The 22,949-nt window shown below is 31.9% G+C and overlaps 3 protein-coding genes and 1 long non-coding RNA gene across 4 annotated transcripts; 1 reads left to right on the forward strand and 3 right to left on the reverse strand.

Annotated features, from left to right (window-relative positions):
- Positions 1 to 308: 308 nt before the first annotated feature.
- Positions 309 to 1,459, reverse strand: LOC120576149 (uncharacterized). Its single transcript, XR_005642248.1, has 3 exons — positions 1,375 to 1,459; positions 1,189 to 1,294; positions 309 to 694 (listed from the first exon to the last, which is right to left on the reverse strand). It is a non-coding gene; the product is annotated as an uncharacterized lncRNA (long non-coding RNA).
- A 5,763-nt stretch (positions 1,460 to 7,222) lies between these two features.
- On the forward strand, positions 7,223 to 11,744 carry LOC25496572 (WPP domain-associated protein). Its single transcript, XM_024786484.2, has 5 exons — positions 7,223 to 7,705; positions 7,745 to 7,933; positions 8,554 to 10,346; positions 10,645 to 10,771; positions 11,414 to 11,744. The coding sequence occupies exons 1-5, from the start codon at positions 7,223 to 7,225 to the stop codon at positions 11,561 to 11,563; spliced, it is 2,742 nt and encodes a 913-aa protein (XP_024642252.1). The 3' UTR covers positions 11,564 to 11,744.
- Positions 11,745 to 12,300: 556 nt separating this feature from the next.
- LOC25496571 (chlorophyll a-b binding protein CP26, chloroplastic) lies at positions 12,301 to 15,823 on the reverse strand. Its single transcript, XM_013596957.3, has 6 exons — positions 15,525 to 15,823; positions 14,706 to 14,790; positions 14,539 to 14,589; positions 13,757 to 13,877; positions 13,198 to 13,332; positions 12,301 to 12,682 (listed from the first exon to the last, which is right to left on the reverse strand). The coding sequence occupies exons 1-6, from the start codon at positions 15,739 to 15,741 to the stop codon at positions 12,422 to 12,424; spliced, it is 870 nt and encodes a 289-aa protein (XP_013452411.1). The 5' UTR covers positions 15,742 to 15,823; the 3' UTR covers positions 12,301 to 12,421.
- Positions 15,824 to 16,432: 609 nt separating this feature from the next.
- Positions 16,433 to 22,247, reverse strand: LOC25496570 (glycine-rich cell wall structural protein 1). The gene is made up of 3 exons (XM_013596956.3): positions 21,982 to 22,247; positions 18,468 to 18,642; positions 16,433 to 16,972 (listed from the first exon to the last, which is right to left on the reverse strand). Exons 1-3 carry the CDS (start codon positions 22,115 to 22,117, stop codon positions 16,879 to 16,881), a joined length of 405 nt encoding a protein of 134 aa, XP_013452410.1. The 5' UTR covers positions 22,118 to 22,247; the 3' UTR covers positions 16,433 to 16,878.
- Between the last annotated feature and the right edge of the window lie 702 nt (positions 22,248 to 22,949).

Genomic DNA, 22,949 nt, shown 5'->3' on the forward strand with positions numbered 1-22,949 from the left:
TTTATTCTAGATAATGGAGTGGAATGAAACTCAATTTTCTCATAGACTTTTTCTATTGCAGACATATCTTCCTTTAAGATTGACTATTGATTCAAAATCAAACTTATGTCGGAAATGCGGAAAAAATAGAATTTGAAAACAATTTTCAATTGTAGAAGCATAATTATGTGTTGTGTAATACAAATAAAATTACAAATAAAATAAATGATGTGTAGGAAAAGACACACCTACTTTTAAAATTACTTTTTATTTACTTTGTCACTAAGCTCTTGTATGCAATCTTTATTGGCAAGGATGTGTATATGCAATCTTTATTGGCAAGGATGTGTAAATCAATTCTATAATTCCTAACTCTGGTCTTGTTACATTTTAGTGTTTCAGTTCTCTTAGATGTTATTGGTCGGCATTTTGAAGGACAATTTCTTTGGGACGAAGATTTGAGATTTTCAAAATCTGAGCAATATTTTGTAAACTTAAATTCTATGATCTTTTAGTTCATATAAATTGTGATTAACATTCCTTATCTTTCTAATTTTTTCTTATATATGCATAGAATACAACATAGCGACTTTTTTTAATTAAAAAAAACATAGCTACTAAGAAAAAATAGGCAAAATTTGCCTAGATGTGTACCTTTTTTTTAATAAGCAAAATATCATTTAGAGACAGCAATGCTTGCACAAGAAGTATAAGACTGCAAGAGAACATACAAGAGGATGAAAACACTGTATATTAGTGGCATCAACCGAAAACAATAAAACCAAAATGGATAACAACACAAAGAACAAGCACATCCCCACACAATTGTTGTCACTTGACACAAAACAGAAACCCCAAAACTAAGAAAAAATAGACAGCCGCGGATAGCAACATAGCATCTTCCAAAACATAATTCTACAACAACAAAACTATCCAGCAAAAACAGTCAGACTAATATCTACAACCTATAGATTTTTAATACATTTTGCACTTGGTTTACATTATCCTGTAACAATGCTTTGGTGTAAAATACTCTCGGGAAGAAAGCTGACATAGATGGAAGCTAAAGGGTATGCAAACCTTGAGGAATTTTCTTATTAATAAATAAACATAAACAAATTCATAATATGTTCATATATGCATGAAAAAAAAAATTATATGGAGACAAGTTTAATAAGATAATATGGAGAAAATCACAATATAATCTACCTTTATTAAAAGGATATTCCATGTCTTTGTCCAAATAAAACTTCTGAATAGTGACAAGTTTTATCAGCTTGTACTTCTGAATTGTCACCATCGTGTTTGCTTTAAACTAAAAGTTTTTTTTTGTCGTTGATTTATCTGAGGTTTCATTAACCAAAGTAAGCAAGTTGAAAAAAAAAAAAAACATACATTGCAGATGAAACAATGGTCAAGATGATTGTAGACATTATTGTTGGAAACTTCCTCTTGTTTGAATGATTTCGAAGACATGGACTAATACTCCCCATGTAGATATCTGCCTACGAAATAATATAAGTGAGTCCGTTAATAATTTCACAAATAAAGAGAATACCTTATGTTTTGGATTCTTAGTTAATACCTTCGTGGGTAATTGTTTCCTGGAGATTTTATGATCCATTGGAAAAGTGAATCCGCATGAAATGTATACATATCTGCAGGAAACATTTGCTTAGTGTATAAGGAGTTTTCTTGCCCGTAAGGACGTTTCCAGCAAACATACTCGCAGGTAAATCCGCAACAAACTTTAGTTTAACACACACGATATAAAAATAAACACAACTCTATTTATGTCTATAAGTAATAGGAAATAAGTACTTTTCATACCAAGTTGAAGGTCATATTGGCATCTATTAGGTTCAATATGTATCTCTTATCTACCTGCTACTACTGCAGCTACTTCCTGCAAAGCCTGAGGACACAAGATAAGTATCTTCAATTACAATCCAGAAGAGGAGGAAACCAGTAGAAATCAACCAATAGAATCTCAAAACCATAAAAAAAAAACAAAAAGTTAATCAAATAATATATAGTCTTTACAAAATCAAAACAAAGAAAATACAGCGAACCTAATAACATTTAAAATAGCACTACCATCATATAGAACAAACCTTTGAAGATAATGATTTTAGTCGTGTGCGTTTTTGTTGTACGCATATTGTTCTGACACCCGTGCCTCAGCGAACTCGATGAATTTTTGAACTTTTATATTCGATATTGAGCATTTGTTATTTTACTTTGAGATTCTCTTTAATTGATAAATTTTGAACGATTTTGCTTATGTTATTCCGCAAGCAGTTATGTAAGGAGGAATATTAGTCATGTCTCCGAAATCTTTTAAACAAGAGGAAGTTTCGAACAATATTATCTACAATCATCTTGACCATCGATTCATCTGCAATGTACTTTGGTTAATGATACATCAGATAAATCAATGAGAAAATGATTCTTAAATATTATATTTTTTCATTTTATTTTTTTACCTGAATTATAAACACGATGGTGATAATTCAAAAATACAAACATATAAAACTTGTCACCATTTGAAAATTTTATATGGACAAAGGTATGAAATATCCTTCTAATAAAGGTAAATTGTATTATGCTTTTTCATCATATTAAACTTGCCTAAATATACTTTTATTTTTGTATACATATATGATAATATGATGAAAAAGTTTAATACAATTTAACTTTATTAAAAGGATATTTCATGTCTTTATCTAGATAAAACATTTAAATGGTGACAAGTTTATTCGTTTGTCCTTCTAAATCATCACCGTCATGTTTCTTTTAAGCTAAAATTCGAGAAGATAAAATAAAAGGAAAAATTATTATATTTAAGAGTGTTTTTTCTCATTGATTTTTGTGAGTATAATAAACCAAAGTAAAAACAAGTTGATAAAGATGAAACATACAATGCTGACGAAACGATGACCAAGATGATTGTAGACATTATTGATGAAAACCTCTTGTTTGAAAGATTTCAGAGACATGGACTAATACACTCCCCCTTGCAAAACTACATGAGAAATAACATAAGTGAGGTTGTTAATAATTTCGGAAAGAAAGAGTATCTCAAAGTATAATAACCCACACTTAGCAAGCGACATAAAGGGCCAAACACACAACGATCATATTGGCGTCTATTAGGATCAATGTATCTCAAATTATTAGGCATTGAAATAAAGCAAAATAAAACATAGCAAGGAAATTGAATAATGATGATGCTAATAAAACAAAATAATTTTTCTTATACGTTCCCAATAGAACTATGCTGATTCAGAATTAATTCACTGATAGATAATTAGTAGTTAATTTTATGCCACTATTACAATACTTACCTTTTCGCAGCATTTTTACTTCATTAGGTCAAAAAAAAGCAAATACTACAAGAATCGATTATCAATTATCATCAGTTATATACATGTGAAACAAAACGCAAGGCAATAAATAAATGTGAAACAAAACGCTATCTGTAAAACCTTCATGAAATTGAATGAAAAATTTAAATCAAAGAAACAAAACGCAAACCCTAGAAATGAGAAACTGAAACAGAAAGTAACACCACCTTGAAATCCATTATGTGGATCAGCGAAATGAGAGGTACGTTGATCAAAAGGACGGGGACGATAACAACAGGCTTTGCTGGATTGACGACAAGGTGGAGGATGGAGATTACTCGACGCAACGGAGAGAAAGAGATATGGCTGTGATCGTGAATAGGAAGGCTGGATGGCTGAGAAGTTTTGACATATTTATAGGGGTGATACCTTAAACCCTAAATCTAAATCCTAACCGTCAATACATCAAAATCTCAAAATAAACCTATCAGTACACTCTGTTAATAAAATATTTTCTTATGTTCAAATAAGGTACTTATTTAGTGATATCGATTTATATATGCAAGGACAATGTAGAACTTCAGACACCACCAAAAATTTCTATATGCAAAAAGTGAAGGGTTAATTAAGTTTTTAATCCCTATAAATATTCAAAGTTTTGTTTTTAGTCCCTACAAAATAAAATCAAACTTTTTAGTTCCTATAAAATTTTCTATCAGCATTTTTAGTCCCTATAAATTTTTGCATCAGCACTTTTAGTCTCTATCAAAAATTTTCATCAACAGTTTTGGTCCCTAAAATGCTTAAGGAAAATGTCACAGGGACTAACAAGTGTGATTTTATTTTGTAGGGACTAAAAACAAAACTGTGAATATTTATAGGGACTAAAAATTTATTTAACCCAAAAGTTAATGATAGTATTAATTGACTATTTTAACAAAGTTCAAATTCACAATCAAATACTATTTTAAAATCATCGTACATTGACGGACTGTTACATATACAAAAATAATTATAACTCCTTTTAAAAATGGTCTAGTTCTATTTTGCCTAAAAAGAAACAATCCAATTTTTTTTGTCGTTCATACTTTTTTATTGAAGAGGTCGTACATACTTTTTATACGTCATTTTTTAGGCATATATTATTTTTTTTCTTCATTTTTAGGCACGTATTTAATACATGTACTCTCTCAAAAGAATATTTAATACATATACATATAAAAAACAAAACATTAAGATGTCCAAATTTATCCTTTCTTTTTTACATATAATTTTTTTCCTTTTATGTCTCTTATCTTAGCTCATAATTTTATCTAGAGTAATGCTAAATCCCACAAAGGGATTTCTACGAAAAGCATGAAATAACATTGTTCCATATCAATCTCCTTCTTCTTCTTCTTCTTTTTTTTTTTTAAAACAAAAAAAATAAAATTAATGTTTGGCGGAAAACATGGTTGGGTTTTGTGATATTGTTTATTTTTGTTGATTAACTTTTTGTGGTAACAAGCATAATCCTTTTCTCTATTACTCCTTCCGGGACATGTAAGCACCCTTTTATTAGAGACAAATAGTGCTTACATGTAAGGACGGAGGGAGAACTTTCTTATTCTAAACTAACCATGAAACTCGAACACAAATAATTTTACAGTCAAGTTGATTAAAACTCTCAATAAGTTATTCGGACAAAATTTCAAAAGAATAAAATTATACGTATTTTTTTATGGGAAATTTTTTATACATATGGATGCATAATTTTTATTGGTGTTAAACCACCGGAAAAGGGAGCGCTAGTAATCCTGAGTTCGTTCGAGAAGTAGGTACCATAAGAAATTGAACTTTGTTTCCTCGAACGATTCATCATAGGGGTACCTCATTATTAAATTGAGTCAAACCACTTGGCTGAATGGATGCAATGTGTTGATAATGCAAAACATTTTTACATAACTTTGTATAAACTAAACTAAAAAAAAAGTCAACTCGAATCGACAAAAGTTGATTGAAACTTTCATTTACACATGTTGTAACTTAAGATTCAAATTCAAAATTATACAAAAAAAAAAGGTACATATTCAAAATAGTTTTTTTTGTTAAGGAATATTCAAAATTGCTATTAACATGGTTACAAATAATTGCAAGATTAACGGGACGATCCCTTTGTTGATTCGGCGTATCAGGAATCTACTAGATCGTAGTTGGCACGTTGAGGTTCATTATACTTGGCGAGAAGGCAATATATAGAAGTGAAGATTGGCTTGCTAATTTCAATCTTACCATGGATTCTTCGATTTTTTTTGTTTTTTGTTTTGGAGACCCCTCCTAGTATACCAGTCTCCTATTTGATGATATTTCCGGGGCTTGCATGCCTAGGAATGTTCGTTTAGTTGTTTAGTTTTTTTTTCTCCTTCTGGATTTTTGCCCTCTTTTGTACCAAAAAAAAGGGTACATATTCAAAATCTAAAATCTTTTACAAAAAAAAATAAAGAAAGCTAAAATCTTACCATTCTTTAAATTTCATGAAGAAAAAAAAAAAAAAATTTAAACCAAATCATAGGAAACCTAACATGTGTGTCCGTAAGAAAATCTGTAGGAATACCTGCAAAATTTTCAAGCGGTTTACTAAACATGAGGATTTTGTTGCAAAATTGTTTACTGTGTCTAACATCGCATGTAAAGCCGCAGGAAAATTCAAAAATGAATTCTAAATTTCTTCCAAATGTAAAGCATTAACTAAAAGTAATATAATTTGCAGATATTCCTGCAAAATTAAGATTTGTAGGAAAAGTCCTTTATGAAGTAATAACCGCAAGAAAACCCACAAGTAATGAACAAATATCTAGAGGTGGGTGTACATGATGACACTTTGAACAGGGAGTCATCTTCTTCCTTTAAGTATTTGTTTCAATTAAATGAACCTTGCATTCTGTTTGGCCTGCAGTTGGGAACCATTAATCATACCGGGACTAATTTGTATAACCGACTTCTTATGCACGTTACAGAGGCCTTGATGATTTTCAGCCAATTTTTCTTTTTAAATCGACCTGAAGTGGATTTGAGGCGGCGGCAAGAATTTGTGACATACGATGGCGGACGATAACGATGCTCCACAAAAAGAGTGATATAAATGCAGACACTTTGATGTTTTGGTCGATATTTGATTGAGTAAAGTGAAAATTTTATCAAAATAGAATGTTTCTTTCTCTTGGTGCATGTATCCTTTTAATTAACAAAATAAATGTAGATATCGCATGTACGTCATAACAAATCTTAAGTTTGTTATGATAATAACAACCCATCTGGGTTGACCTAGTGGTATTGATTTGAGATTTGGGAGTTAATTTGGGTGGGTTAGTTTAGCTTCTTCAAAAAAAAAAAAAAAGTTTGTTATAATAATAATCTTGATTTTTCACTTTACATTTTACTCTTTTTAGAAAATCTTGATTTATGAAATAGTATTAGAGTTTTACAAAATTATCTTTATTAATTATTAGTAATAATAATTAATGGAAATGTATAATAAAATGTAATAATCTGAAGATAGGATAATATAATTAATGTTATATTGAGAAATTAAAATAAAACTATTTTGAAACATTTTTTATTTGTTTTTTCTTTTTGAAAGGGAAACATTTTTTATTTGTTAAAATGATTCTTAAATGTGCCACATAAGTTATAACTATACGAATTTCAAATGTCACATAATTTCCGCAAAGAATGCCTAGAGACATGCTTACCCAAAAAAGTTATTGAAAAGATCAATTCAAATATCCAATTTTAGAGGAAATATCAATTTTTTTTTTTTTGAAAGATGTGAAAATGTCAAATCTAACTCGCATTCTAAATAACTTACAATTTTTTTTTGTAGCATTTAACATCATTATTGTATTTTTTTCATAATAATGGATGAGATTTTTGGATGCATGGATGGAAGATTTGAAGTGTCATTAGCAGATTCAACAATGATGTCTATAGTTCATCGTGCCATGAACAAAGCTCAAGAGAAAATGAAGACAAAAACAGGAGTCCTTGAAAGGTTGAATGAGATATCAAAATTCTATGAATTGGCAGTGATGCAACTTGAAGGTTGTCTAACCATTGTTCATGCCGAGACGGAAAGTAGTTTTCTCGAAAGCAATCATGAAAAACTACTTGATGACCTACGAGAAATAAAAGATCGCCTTCAAGGACGTCTCGAGGAATCGGAATCGATTATTTTAGAGAAGGATAGAGAGTTGTCACAAAGATTGAAGAAAAACCAAACAACTAGTTACGTAAAAGTAAAGAGTGATGGTAATTTATGTGAGTTGAGGAGTAGTATGGATCAACAAATGTTGAATATTAAACAAAGACTTGAACCACAACATGACGTAGTGGAAAATGTTGTACCACAATCACATAATATTGTCATTGACACAAAAAAGATTGAAGAGATGGGTTCAGATATTGATGTATTAAAGCAAACTATGGACCTTGCTTTTGGTAAGATGCAAAGTGCTCTTTTTTCATGTGAGATGAGGCCAAAAGAGAGGCAATGGCAGTTGAAAATTGAAAAAGATATGATTTCTATATTAATTACCAGTTTCATGAGGGAGTTCCAAGAGAATATTGAGGTATGTTTTTTTTAGGGGATTGAGGTATGTTTGAATGTTATAAAATATAATTACAACATCTTTATATTATTTTGGTTAAGTAAATACTAACAAGTGGCTAGAAATTCATCTCTTAAGGGATGCTCGAGGTCTGAACGTCAGATTCTGCATATATTAGACAATGTCCCTACCAATTGAATTAAGCCCACAAAGACATATAAACTAATTCATATACACCGTTAGTGTAAATACTTTTTATATTGTCAAACAATGATAATTGTTAGATCGTTAAAAAAAATGGCTTTAATCATATTTACTTTTATGATCACACATATGAATCATTATGATTTGCTGAAAATGTAAACTTGTTTTCATTGGCAATGTATACAAACAAATTAAACTCTAATTATTATGATTTCTTCTTGATTTAGAATTGAGTCCATGTGCACTATATATATTTTTTTTACTCAACTATATGTACAATGTAAATAGACATTAGTATTTAGTGCTTGATATTAAGCCAGAAGTATATTATTATCAATAATATTTAATGCCTTTAATATTTTACTACTTCCCTTTATCTATCTCTCAACTAGTATTTTATTACTTTCCTTTATCTAAAATCTCTCAACTTCAACAAGGTAGAAGCTAGAAGGAATGAGAATCATGTTCACAAATGTTGGCAAGAGCATTGGTCAACATTGATGAATGAGGTTACAAGTTTAAAGAATGAACTTGTGACTATGCATGAAGTGTTTCCTGAGGAATCTGATTCTTCGGCCCTTTCTTCTCCGACAAAATCTTCATCGGAAGAAAGAACTCATGAAACATTTCATCGATCTCCTCAAAATGCAGAAGATAGAGATCATATGGAAGTAGAGTTACAAGAAGAGGAAGAGAATGAAAATAGAAGCTTAGTTGCTAAGATGATCAAAAATCATGAATCTATTATTCAACAAAAGAACGAAGAATTGAATCGGATTAAGAATCGAATATTACAAGAGAAAAAGGCGTCATCGTCCAAGAAAAGAAAGGAACTAAGCATCATACAAGAAAATATCCAAATTGCAATTGAGAAATTGGATAATCTTATAAAAAGGAATGAGAAACAAGGTGAATCTCTTTTCAACCAAAAAGCTATTCATGAAAAGGAAACACTTCCAAGGAAGAAGTTATCATCACAAGAATATGAGATTGACTTGGGAAAGGTAATACAAGAGCAAGTACATAAATGCTACTTAAAAGAAATGATGAATGAGTTGAATGAAAGCAGTGAGAGAAATGTAATCAAAAGGAAAATTAGAGAAGACATAAATTTTATTGTCTTCTTGGAGACAATTAAGGATATCAATTCCAATCAAGAATTTCTCTTAGCTAAGGAACATTTTGAAAATGAAATACAAGCAATCATAGAGGAAGATATATGCATGCTTGTAATTAGAAGGAGTAATGAAGAAATGAACAAATTGATGGAAAATTTCAAATTTGAGTGTACAATAAGAGAAAAATTAGATCATATTGTGTTGGAAGAAAGGACAAAGTTATCATCACAAGAATATGAGATTGACTTGGAGAAGCTAATGCAAGAGCATGTACAAAAAGGTTACTTAAAAGAAATGATGAATGAGTTGAGTGAAAGCATTGAGAGAAATAAAATCAAAAGGAAAATTAGAGAAGACACAAATTTTCTTGTCTTCTTTGAGACAATTAAATATATGAATTCAAATCAAGATGTCTTAGCAAAGGAAGCTTTGGGAGATGAAATAGAAGGAACCCTACAAGAAGATATATCCATGCTTGTATTTAAGAAGACTATTGAAGAATTCAACAAAATGATGACAAGTTGCAAAGTTGACAACATAATAAGAGAACAAATAGATCAAATTGTGTTTGAAGAAACATTGAGTTATTTTGTAAATATTTCAAGCTATGATTCAATTTATCATAGAAAAAACACCAAAATACAAGAAAATTTCTCTACTATGATACTAAATCAAGTGCAAAAAGTTCAAGGACAAGAGAACTTGACAATTATATTGCTAGAGTCTCTACTTAGTTGTTTTGAAGCAGAGGAGAATCTAATGCTAAGTGCACATTCTGAGATCAAAGAACATAGCAAACAACTCGACTTAGGTTCGGAACGCGGTGACCTACATGAGCACGAAATATTTGAAGATTTGTTAACTGGTGAGGAACAAACCTTTTCTTCACTAACAAGTAAGGTAGAAAATGTTTTGCAACAATTAGGTATAAGCAAAGCACTTCTGAAGGAGTTGGGAACTAGCTTAGGACATAGTATACGTGACTCGGAAAGTTTTCATCAGCAAATGTTTGCTCATGAACAAGAACAATTGAAGTTGTCTTCTTTTGAATCTCCAATATTTGAAGAATTTGAGGCAACAGTATACCAGAAATTGGAGATGTTTACTTTGAGGTATGTGTTGGATTTGGATAGTATGTTGTCACAATTCGACGCGTTCGTGCAGTCAGTACATCGGAGGTTGTTGAGTCAAGATTAGACGGTGCAGAAAGCAAGCAGATTTTGATTATTTTTTTAACTCTAAAATACCGAGGTTGAAATATGGATAGTCTGGTCTCAATTCAACGATTATCGATTTGCCGACTGCGTGAAAGTGTGGGACTGTGGCAGCAGACATTTCAACTAATACTTTTAGTATTGATACTACTTAATGCATGGTCCTTATTTTATTTTTTGAAAAATATGCATACAGGTTGCAAAAGATGAAATGTTGTGTGGATCCGGTTATTAAGATGGTTGATTGTATGAGAAGAAAAGAGTTATTGTACCAAAAGGCCTTCATTAGAAGATGTCAGAATCTCCAAAATGCTGAAGCTGAGGTTTGTAGCATAATCTTACATAATATATAGTTAGTAACTTAGTACTAACCTGCTCATAGAATTTTGTAGTAATATATATCTTATTTGAATGATAAATGATTTTTTAATTAGTAAGACATATCGAAGATGTTTCTAAGAAGGATACGGAATAATATTGGATACTTTCTGGTATGTATCAGAAAGTATCTTCAATATCGAATGTGTGTCAGATTGTTATCGTTATTTCTATTTCTAAAGTACGTAGGTTGGTAGTTACTAACTAGTCATAAAAAATTACTAAATTTCACGTTATATTGGTTAATTACTCTCTTTAAATTTTTTATGTCATTTGAAAGTGTAATGTTATTTGAACATCACAAATCTGACACATCTCAAATGGATGCAATTTCTCTATGGAAAATGCTACTTAATGCGAACCATTCATCACGAATTTATCCCGAGAGCAAAACTGCTGTGTTTTGATTGGATAATCACAATTTGACTCCCATAATTTCAGCAACATCCCATGTATTCCGCCCAATAACAACTTATTGGTCATTTTTTGTCCACGATCACTTCGCGAATGCATGCTTCGCGGTATATAAAACTGCTGTTTCTCTATATAAAGATGCATAAAACTAAAAATTGTTTATTGAAATATAGGTTGATCTTCTTGGTGATCAAGTGGATGCTCTCTTGACATTAATTGAGAAGATATATGTAACCCTTCATCACCATGCACCAGCATTGCAGCAGCACTTTGAGGTGAAAAGTTCACTTTTTTGTTTGTCCCTCATATATCATTTTTATTGAATAACTTAAGTTTCTTAATTTGGAACACCATATTTTTCAGTTTTTATATATTTTCATTTAATTGTTCTAACCCTCAACAGGTCTTTAACTTTTTGGAGTTGATAAAAACAGAAATGGTTGGTGGAGCTGTTCAGGCTAAGAGTATGGTTACTTAAACAAATTGGAACCCCGACCCCTGCATATAATATACATTATACCTAACCAAGTGAGCTAAGCTCACGGGGACATTCAGATATGGAATTTACATTTTGAATTATGCAACTAAATTCAAATGTTATGGATACTAATAGCATGGTGTTCCTATCTCTTCCATCATTTAGTAACATGCCGCGACAAAAGCCTCCGATCGAGGACTTGAAATGTGTTTAAATTGTTTGAAATGTGTCCATCGGCCTGTATGTGACACACACTATATGTGTTTAGAAAAATATTGTAGTCGCACTGCCATTGAAGAGGTAGACACAATTGGCCGAACTCTGAGGTTAAACATTTGTGTTCTTAGTTCTGTGTTGCTTTCGTATGTTTTACTTTTGAACCGGGTTGCTATAACACATCTCAAAAATACTCAAATCAAATAATACAGTGTATTTGACATCAAAATGTTAGTGTCGAAAAATCATTTCTCAGTGTTAAATTTATTTCCAGTTAGGTTTTGTTGTATAAAATTAGTTAATTTCATGCATAAAAGTGGAATAAGTTCAAGAATGCAAAGCTTAAATTATGAACCAGACTATGCATGCACTAAAATTCAAGAGTGAGTTGGCTTCCATTAAATAAAGCAAAATGCCTTAATAATGTCAAGTGAGATGTATTGTACACATTCAAGATTGGATAAAAAGCATGAAAATGATTGACTCCTCACAGAGTTGGAACCCTCTCAACATTTCCAGAAATGACGGTGAGCAAGTTGTTTCCGAAAGGATCACTGAGATGCTTTGCTAAGTTCTCAACTGGACCTTCTCCTGTCACATAAGCTTGGATGAAGAAACCAAGCATGGCAAACATAGCAAGTCTACCATTCTTAATTTCCTTCACTTTAAGAATTGCAGCTTGGTCTGGATCATTTGCTAGCCCTAATGGATCGAATGGACCACCTGGGTGAAACTTGTCTTCCAATTCCTGAAAGATATAGGTGACAATTTGTAAGTCATTGTAATGTATAAGTGATTATGTATAAGCTATTTCTAGATCAAAAGATAAAATAAAGTCAAATTGTTTTCGTATAAGCTTTAAATTGTTTTCATAAACTATCATAGAGAGCTTTGGAAGTAAGCTGAAAACAGCTTACGGACATGTTCCTAACACTGTTTTCATAAACTAACCCCAAACACTCCCGCAGGTGCTTCTTTTAGTAGTTAAGCTCAAATAAGTCAAATCAAAAAGGCTCTAAAATGGTTCATTTGGATAAATAATAACTTTCCTTTAGTAAAAAGAGTTTAATAACAATATATTGTCAGCGCAAAATACATTTGATCATCATGATATCGTGTTATAAAATCAATCCGTAAAACCGGACAGAGATATCTACATAGTGAGATATGATTTTTTTTTTTTTTTTGTGTAAAATGGCTTTTGCATTGTTAGTGTATAGTAGTTAAATTCTAATAACAATGGTAGGAAAGAAATATACATACCAATCCATTGGTAATTCTGTAGTACTCAGCACCTCCCAAGAGAACAACCTCAGCAACAACAGCAACAATAAGATTGATGGGGATTGGCTTTCCGAAGTAGTTCAACGTACCCCCGTCAAGAAGAAGAGCTCCAGTCTACATTCGTTTCAAAAAGAAAATTAAATTAAATTGACTTATAATGTAAACAATGCAATAAAAAATATTGGAAAAACCAAGTTCTACGTTGATTGAAGATGGAGAATCGTTAGAGTTTATAAAGAATGGCATCTACAAGTCGGTTCTGTTAGGATGAGTTAGACTCAATATAAAAACATAATATGGTATCATTGTATTGGAAAACCAAGTTCCACATAGATTAAAGATAGAGCCTCGGCCTAATATAAAAACCTAATTACAAAGTTTGAATAAACCGAGTCTTATTCTACTATGTAGGGTCAACTGCATAAATTAAACGATGTCATAAGTGTTTTATTGTATTGAAATTCCTCTGTTAAGTGACATGCATAAATAATGAATTAATAAAGTTGACATTGCGACGGTTCTGTTGGAGCTTGCATACCTTGAACCAAACTGCTTCAGGACCACAGTTGGCTCCATATTTGTTGAAGGCCTCGGGAATGATGAATCCAGCAGCACCAAGCATTGCCCATCTGGCATGAATCAACTCATATCCTTGATATCTGCATTAGTCCATCAATCATTCACCATAAAATTGCCACACAATTAACGTAACATAAGCATATAATAGGAGTGCGAGCGCGCGCACACACATATATACATATAGAAGATTAAATGCACTTTTAGTCCTATTTTTGTTGATTCACGATTTTAGTCCTTCAATTTCTAAACCTAGTTGTTAAAATTTCATAAATTTTCTGCACCACTGAAGTTGAGACTTATTTTTGCTGATATGTCAAGTTTAATAATAAGCTAACAAGTCACAGGGTGATGTGGCATCGCATATGTGAATTAAATTTTATTATTTTATTTTCCATACATTAAAGTACTGTTTTAAAAAAAAAAATTGGAAAACCCTAAAAAAAAAAAAAAAAATCAGATTTTCCAAAAATATACATTGTCATCGTGACTTGACAGCTCATTGTTCACCGACACATCAGCAAAAAATAAACCTAAAATGCAGTGGTAGAGAAAATTTCTGAAATTTAAAAATTTGATGACTATATTCTTCGATCTAGAAATATAGAGACCAAAATCGTTAATCAACGAAAATAAGGAGATCAAAAGTGTATTTAAGTCATTTATATATGCGTGTTTATATAAACGTATATAGATGTGTGTATGTATGTATGTATCTGTGTATGTGGTAAGATTTAGACATACTTGGCAAAGTCTTCGGGCTTCTTGCTTAGACCAAAAGGATCATAACCGTAGCTGCATAGACACACATAAACATGTTAAGCAAAAGAAGAACCAAAATTTCAATAAAAAAGTTGAGTAGTTTGATTGAGAAAATGAGTTAAAGGAGTTCCAAAGTAGAAGTCACATACTCTCCAGGGACTTCTCCAGTCAAGTACTCAGGGATCTCAGATCTGTCCAAGAGACCGTCTGGCAAGAAGATCCTTCTGTCAGGACCTGCCATCAAATTATAAAAACAACGATAAGTTTTAGCAACTATAGTTTTCAAATTTCAATTACTCAGTAGTGCATGTTTAGATTCACATTCGAGAGAGCTAATAATGATTCTAAAGACAGATAATCGATTTTGATACGTTTGAAAGTTATAATTAATTTTGCCTCAAAAATTGTTTTTAACGTGAAGTTAAGAATTGTAGTTTTTGCCTCCAAATGTGATTTTTACATTCAAATTTACGGTTCAACTCACTTTCACGTCAACATACCCAAACATATATCATTTTACTACTAAAATCAATTTTACAAAGTCAATTTCGTCATCGCGGAACCAAACAGACACTCTTTCTACTTGCATGGTGGGATTGACCGTAAGTTTCACAAAATCAAGGTGGTGCTCTGATTTCCTTGAAGTTTCATATTGTAGTTTTAGCCAAAACACAGTGACAGATTGTGATTCCACCAAATTCACCACTAATCCAAACATGTACCAAGTTCATTTTAGTATTTATATGCTATTTTTAAAATTCAATACAATACTAAGGATCGTGAAGCGACCACAATTTAAAACCTTGTTAAGATATAGTAGAAATGTAAAGTGATGATAAGAACATAATATAAATAGAAACATGAATCATATTTGTTTACTAAATAAAACGCTATACCTTAGAGAACCTTATACATAGTTAAAGAACAAATGCTTAAACACACACAACAGAACATTGATTATGACTTACCATACCACTTGGCGAGTTCCTCGCTGGCCGGAGTAGCCACTTTCTGCTTTGGTGGAGGTGCTGCTTTCTTCCTGGAGAAAAGAGCAACAGTTTTGAAGGTAGATGGAGTTGAAGATGAAGGAACAGACCTAGTTGCACCACTGAATTTAACTGGATTTCCAAGCATTTCAGACATTCCAAGTGAAGCAGCTGCAGTAGAAGCAGCAATGGAAGCCATGGTTGGTTTTAGGAATCTTCAACTCAAACTAAGCTTTGATGAATTAATTTGTTGCTGAATTCACAATATGAAAGATAGAGAGGTAGTTACTATATGATGCATGGTTAGTGGATGTAGACATGCCACGTCAGATTCATGATCATGGTCATTGATTGGTTTAGATTAAAGATGTGTAATCCAATGTATGCATTTGATTGGTTGATCTATGATACATGTGATGAGAGGATGCTGCTGATGTGGTTAGATTCTGTGTTGGTTGATTGCTTGTGTTTGGATAACATGTTTTATCTGTTTCTTGGAATTATTTCTGCCATTCATTTCAGGTTCTTGTTTTTTTAATTTTCTTTCAATTTGGTTGAAATAATGGCTACCACATAGTTATAGTAACATTTCATTATTTACAGTTGTGGTAAAAAGGACTTTTTAGTTTGTATATTCTGTTGGGACCATTCTAATAGTGGACTTGTATTGTACTGTCAAATAAGTTGAAAAAGTCACATGAACACTCTCAATAAATGGAACAATTACTACAGTTAGAAAACTTGAATTCTCATGGATTATAGTTGTTTGCAGTCAAAATACCTTATAGTTCCTGCAGTAAAATATTTTGATTGTTATATCAAGATCGACGGTTCAAATTTTAGCTTCATCAAATCAAAATTCAAATATAAACTCAATATGAACGGACAGATTTTGATTAAGTGACCATGATGTTTTTACCTCGGATTCATAAACAGATGAACTTGTAACATGAAAATCATCCAATTTTCATTCAACAATTCTGATTCACAGACTATAATGACTTCGACATTTTTTTTAACTCGCACACCACATATTTTCAAGACGGTATCATCACCATTTCAAGTGCTTCCAACTTGAAATCAAACAGATATGGCAGTGGTTGTTCTTCCATACTCAAATTCACCTTTTTGTTGATTTCTTGAACAGGGACATGTCAAAGTTTGATTAAAAAACCCTAAAAAATTATCAATGTTACGGCTTTTATCAAATTTAGATATAGAAGATTTATCTCTAGAAGAATCCCAACTATGTTGCCGCCACATGATTTGGTAGAAATTACTGGCGAAGATATTAGTTAAATACAATTGTACATGAAAAAATTAATGGTCTACTCCATCATCTTCTCCACTTGTCGATTTCTTTTGATGTTGCCTTGATAAGCTTTTTAGTATTTATGACTATGTCATCCACAAGTGCAGTAATATCATCCCTGAAAATAACACAACATGTTACAATTAATGTTAAAAATGAGTTGGAATTTTCACACAACAAAACTATTGTAGCTACAAATATATCTGTAGGTTCTGGTGTTTGTTACACTCTATATGATAACTGAACAGTCGTTTACATGCCAACTGTTTCTAGCTTTCTAATTTACCAAATGCATATGCATTGTACAGAATCCGTATGGCATGTTTCGAGTTCAACTTAACTCCATTTAGCATTCCTCCATTTACTCCTTTCCAATGCATGGATAAATGACATGTGGCAAATATAAATCCAAAGGTTGATATTAAAAGGTGAAAAATAAGTACTGTTTAATAAAATTAAAAAAGAAAAGTGTGTGTGTCTTCTCTTCTCTTTCTCGCAAACAGTTCTTCTTCCACTAATCATCCCCGTCGTCGCTTCTTCCATCGCCGGCGTAGCTTCCTCTTTCCGGCGCCACCGCTTCGTTATCAGACTCCAAATCACGATTTACAAATCAAGGACAAATTGAAAATTCACAGTCTATTCTCAATCTTCCCACAAACACATCATAGCCCACATGATTTCATAAAACAAAAACAAAAAATGATTTCAAAAGTAAGATAACACGGTCTATTCTTGATGTTTTTCCAGATTTGAAATAAACATAGCCATGGAAACGACGAGAGGAAGAAGATAGAACAGTCACCGTCACGCCGTCGGGAGAACGATAACGACGGAGATGTGGGGTTGTGCGCGGTGGTGTGTATAGAAAAAGGGAGGAAGATCCCTGCCAATGGGATGAACCGAGAAGGGCGGCGCCGTCGCCGGCGCCGGCGAAAGGAAAAGGGAGAGGAAGAAACTAGATGGGTATATTGTTGTATCAACGAAGAAGATGATGAGAGGAATTAGATGAAATGGCCTCTGTTTTAACCTTTTAATATCAACCTTTGGATTTATATTTGCCACGTATCATTTATCCATGCATTGGAAAGGAGTAGATGGAGGAATGCTATATGGAGGTAAGTTGAACCTGCATGTTTCAGTCTCTAATTACATAAAATCATGAGATCTTCAGGTTTCTCGATGCAACGACTAAACCACAACGGATACATTAAAATTTATAAATGGCCATCTCATAATTTTTAAATATAATTCGCTGGTATTTCAAAAAAATATATAATTCGTTGGTCTCAACTTTAATAACTAAATATGAATCTAACCACATCCATTGAGCAGCAAACTAAACCAAAATAATTGTACAAATGAATGTTTCTAGAAATTTAAAGATATCAATTGTATTAAATTTAAAGAAATTTAAAATTGACTTTATTTTCTTTTGACATAGAAATAGCTTATACATATAAACTAACATAAACGCTTAATTAAGTGGTTTATCCAAACAAAGAAAGTAGAAGGACCAACAAACAAAATAGAAAGGTTTGTTGGAAGCAACCAAATGAGCTTATTCACATTAAGAAAAGGCATAAAAAATAAGGAAAGGGAGGCAATTTACTTACTCATTAATAATTCTTCCAGAACCACGAAAAGGATTTCCAACATTTGAGTACCTTCTATACTCATCTTGTGCAATTCCCTTTCCCACGCCATAACCAAATCCTAAGCCAACACCACATCCAGCACCAAACCCAAAACCAACTTGTAAGCCAGGAATTCCAGGGCCAAAACCCACTCCTGAAATCATTAAAGTATTTTGCATGAGAATTTCTCAAGCAAACACTACAAAATATCCATAGAGATAGAACACAGTTTAAAATATTTGTCGTAGTATCTAAGTATAACTTGATACTATGTGCATAGCAAATATTAAACATTCTAACGTAGTAATAAGGTTTATCACAACAAAGCAAATAGACAAACCAAACATAGCATCACAATTCAAAATTGATGGACAAATTAAAAATCACAAGATATGTTCAAAGCTTAGCACGCAAAAAGAGTGAAACACGTTCAAAATATATGAACTGTTGTGTTTCAATTCATCATAATTAGAGTCATTCACCTTGCTGGCCTGTTGATTCATTGCAGACTTGTATGGAAGTATTTAGAGATATTTTCTGTTTGTCACATTTAAGAAAAATAATTGCAAAAAAAAACCCCTAAAAGGCCTTTTTGAAACTGGGTTGCAGAACCTGGCCATGACAGAATCAAACTGTGGGATTCACATCATAATCGCAATTCATGCTATTCAACAGAGATAATCAGAACTTATCCAACGATTCAGGTACAAAACTGATTTAAGATTCAACTTGTAAACAGTATTGATTGCCTCTTCCTTTGATGCAGATTGAGATATGAATTGAATGATACTATTATTAACTACTGTAAGTACAAATGAAATTTCAAGATGACATTTATGAAAAGTGAAGACAGATACATAGGATCCAAGACTTTCTTTTGTTTAAGAGGGAACAAAAAGACACCAAGCAAAGACTAACATAGATTTCACTGAAAATATCCTCACGAAATTTCTTACATTACATAACTTGCATTGCCAACACTTAATAACCTTCAAACCAGAACAAGGCAAGGACGCATATACACCATTTCAAGGACAAATTTTCCAATAAAACCAGCAAACTCACAATCAAAACTGCCCCCATTACCCCAAAATGTTATAACTGCCTATTGATTGATTCATCAATAAAAAATAATTATCTCCCAATTTCGGACATGATTCCCTATTGTCAGGGTACCCCCCACATTCACGCAGTCACGTCATTTCGTTCATTCCTCCACTTAAGGAAGGCTCACAATCGAACTTTCCAAAACCAGTTAGAAACACAGTCATAACATGCACAAATCCTCAACAGAGTGATAGCATAACTGAAGACAATCAACTTCCCCCAATTTTACTCCCTCTCCCAAACTAAAAAGAACTATCAAATAAGCAATAGCCATGCCATATTCAAGCAATAGAAATGTGACATTATAGTTTAGCACATTTAATGCGTGGAATCTTAATCAATCAGGGAAACCCCAAATTCACACAATTTCACATATTACGGCTTGTCAAACCCCCGTCAAAAACACAAAATTCACAACACTGATCTACATGATTATATGACTCGCCCCAATTTAAATCAGTGTTATGAAATGTGGATGATGGGCAATGGCGGAAAGCAAAATATCCGCCATAAAAGTCATGGCTCTGCAATCCTTCCTAAATTGGCCATGGCAGTTGTCAAAACATCCACCACTGCAATCCACCAAGACCAATCTTTGACAACACTGATCTAACTAAATAGAACTATTAAACAACTAAGCAATAGCCATACCATATTCAAGCAAATAAGCATTGGGGTAAAGCATTCAACACACTTAAAACTCAACAGTATCACTCAATCAATCAATCAATAGCTAAACTACATATCTATATCTCAATCTTTCTTTCAGCACTGTAACAGTCAAATCAACTATCCATTCTACTCAACCAACAAAACAAATACTACATAATGCATATTTATAATCAAACAAGAACTTTTCTTACAGCAAAAGGGTCATTGAAAATTTGAAACTTTAATTGATTACTAGAATGAACTATGATAAAGCAAAATTTTTCTAACAAATGGGTCATTGAAAAATTGAAACTTTAATTGATTACTAGAATAAACTATAATCAAACAATCCCTCAAAAAAAAAAAAAAAAAAACTATAATCAATCAAAAAAACTTCTTTTACAAAATAGAATTAACTATAATCAAACAAGAAATTTTTTCTAAAAACTCTGAAGCACCGACACTTTTGATCAAAGGTGTGTCCGACTCCAACACATCACCGAAACTTGTGATTACATTTGATTATGTCATTTTCTCAAATTACTAATGGTGTCAACATGTCGGTGTGTCGTATGTGGTGTCAGTGTCAGTGCTTCTTAGTCTGACAAAAGGGTCATTGAAAAATTGACACTTCCGTTCATTACTATAATTAAACAATAACCAAACAATTAAACTTTTCTTTCAAAAGGGTCATTGAAAAATTGAAACTTTGATCACTAGAACCAACTATAATCAAACAATAAACTTTTCTAACAAAAGAGTCATTGAAAATTTGAAACATTCGTTGATTGCTAGAAACAACGATAATCAAACCATAAAACTTTTCTAACAACTCTTAAGTGTCGGCACTTCTAATTGAAGGTGTGTCCACTATCCAACATGTTTCCGTGTCAGACACCAACACTTGTGATTGCATTCAATTATGTCACTCTCTTAAATTACTAATGGTGTCAACATGTCAATGTTGGTGCTGTCCTATGTGATGTATGTGCTTCAAAGTCTAACAAAAGGATCATTGAAAAAATGAAACTTTCTTTGAATACTTTTTTTTTTGAGGGATTTTTCTTTGATTACTAGAGTTAAGGATAACCAAACATGAAAACTTTTCTTACAAAAGGGTGTAGAAATATCGAAACTTTCATTCATCACTAGAATCAACTATAATTATCAAACAATGAAACTTTTCTAACAAAAGGGTCAGTGAAAAATTGAAGCTTATAATCAAACAAGAAAAGTTTTCATACAAAAGGAACATTGAAAAATTGAAACTTTCATTCATCACTAAAACAAACTATAATCAAACAAAAAAATTTATTCACACAAAAGGGTCATTGAAAAATTGAACTATAATCAATTTGCTAGCAACTCTGGAGCACCGGCACTTCTGATCGAAGCCGGCGAACACAGACATTATACATGTCGACACTTATGATTACATTCAATTATGTCATTTGCTTAAACTAGTAATGGTGTCGACATGTCAGTGTGAGTGTTGTGTGCGGTATCAGTGTCAATGCTTCCTTCCTAGTCTAACAAAAGGGTCCTTCAAAAATTAAAACTTTCTTTGATTACTATAATGAACTATACCAAACAAGAATTTCATACAAAAGGGTCATTGAAAAATTGAAACTTTCATTCATCACTAAAACCAACTATAATCAAACAAGAAAACTTTTTTAACAAAAAGGTCATTGAAAACATGAAACTTTCAATGATTACTAGAATTGAAGTGTACCTCCAAGAAGACCGATGCCAAAACCAAGGCCACAGCCAGCACCAATACCGAATCCAGGTCCCACTTTCCCTAAATTGTTGGATTTCAACACCGGAAGCTTCCACAGCAAACCCTTCTCATCATCACCGTTTCTCATCTTTCTTTCTTTCAATTTCTCTGTTTGTTTTTTAAGGTAATCAACGAAAGTTTCAAATTTTCGATGACCCTTTTGTGAGAAAAGTTCTCTTGTTTGATTGGTTTGATTGGGACACTGCCACAGTACCAAATACTCATAAGTCGTGTGGCATTTACAACTATATACTCCTAGTCAAAATAAATATTTCATGGTTTTTTAATGGTAATATATGTTTTTTGTGAGTCGTGTTAGAGAAATAATAATTACTTCCTCCGTCCCTAAATAAATGACCTAGTTGCCTCTGACATACATACCAATGCATATGTTTTATCTTTAATATCTTCAATTCTCTACTAAAAAAAATTATAAAAATTTAATATTTTAAAAATACTCATCGAGACGAATCCAACAACATCTTACATGATATTATTTATCTTTGTGAATTAGTAGAAAAGTATGGTCAAAGTATATCAAGTCAATAATGCATATTGTCAACTAGGTCATTTATTAAGGGACGGAGGGAGTAACAACTATTTTATGAAAAATTTTATGATAACTTTCTCTTCTATACGTACGTATATTGTGATTTTATTTTTTCTCTCTATTGCTTTAATATTTATGTTAATACTTCTACATTTTTTTGTATATTTTAATTGTCTTACAAATTATCAAGTAAAATGGTTGTTCAAATAACATTCATCTTTTATCAAAGGAGTTAATTTGTATGTCCCTTCGGCATAAAATGTTTTCACAAATACGTAAAGTATATTTTTTGTGATTTAAAAAAAAAATTGTACCCTACATATACATTCTCCATTCATTATTATAAGCAAAAATTTATATTTTAGATTTT

Source organism: Medicago truncatula, chromosome 6 (genome assembly GCF_003473485.1).
Source record: "Medicago truncatula cultivar Jemalong A17 chromosome 6, MtrunA17r5.0-ANR, whole genome shotgun sequence".
Classification (NCBI taxonomy): domain Eukaryota; kingdom Viridiplantae; phylum Streptophyta; class Magnoliopsida; order Fabales; family Fabaceae; genus Medicago; species Medicago truncatula.

Bases quoted from the DNA above. Each gene is read 5' to 3' on its own strand.
- LOC25496572 (XM_024786484.2), top strand. From the start codon at position 7,223: ATGGATGAGATTTTTGGATGCATGGATGGAAGATTTGAAGTGTCATTA. The intron at 10,347-10,644 runs GTATGTGTTGGA...ATATGCATACAG, and splicing joins TTGGAGATGTTTACTTTGAG to GTTGCAAAAGATGAAATGTT. The intron at 10,772-11,413 runs GTTTGTAGCATA...ATTGAAATATAG, and splicing joins TCCAAAATGCTGAAGCTGAG to GTTGATCTTCTTGGTGATCA.
- LOC25496571 (XM_013596957.3), bottom strand. From the start codon at position 15,741: ATGGCTTCCATTGCTGCTTCTACTGCAGCTGCTTCACTTGGAATGTCT. The intron at 13,878-14,538 runs GTATGTCTAAAT...GGACTAATGCAG, and splicing joins AAGCCCGAAGACTTTGCCAA to ATATCAAGGATATGAGTTGA. The intron at 12,683-13,197 runs GTATGTATATTT...TATATCTTTCAG, and splicing joins ACAGAATTACCAATGGATTG to GAATTGGAAGACAAGTTTCA.
- LOC25496570 (XM_013596956.3), bottom strand. From the start codon at position 22,117: ATGAGAAACGGTGATGATGAGAAGGGTTTGCTGTGGAAGCTTCCGGTG. The intron at 18,643-21,981 runs GTACACTTCAAT...TAATGATTTCAG, and splicing joins TGGCATCGGTCTTCTTGGAG to GAGTGGGTTTTGGCCCTGGA. The intron at 16,973-18,467 runs GTAAGTAAATTG...TGTTATTTTCAG, and splicing joins TCTGGAAGAATTATTAATGA to GGATGATATTACTGCACTTG.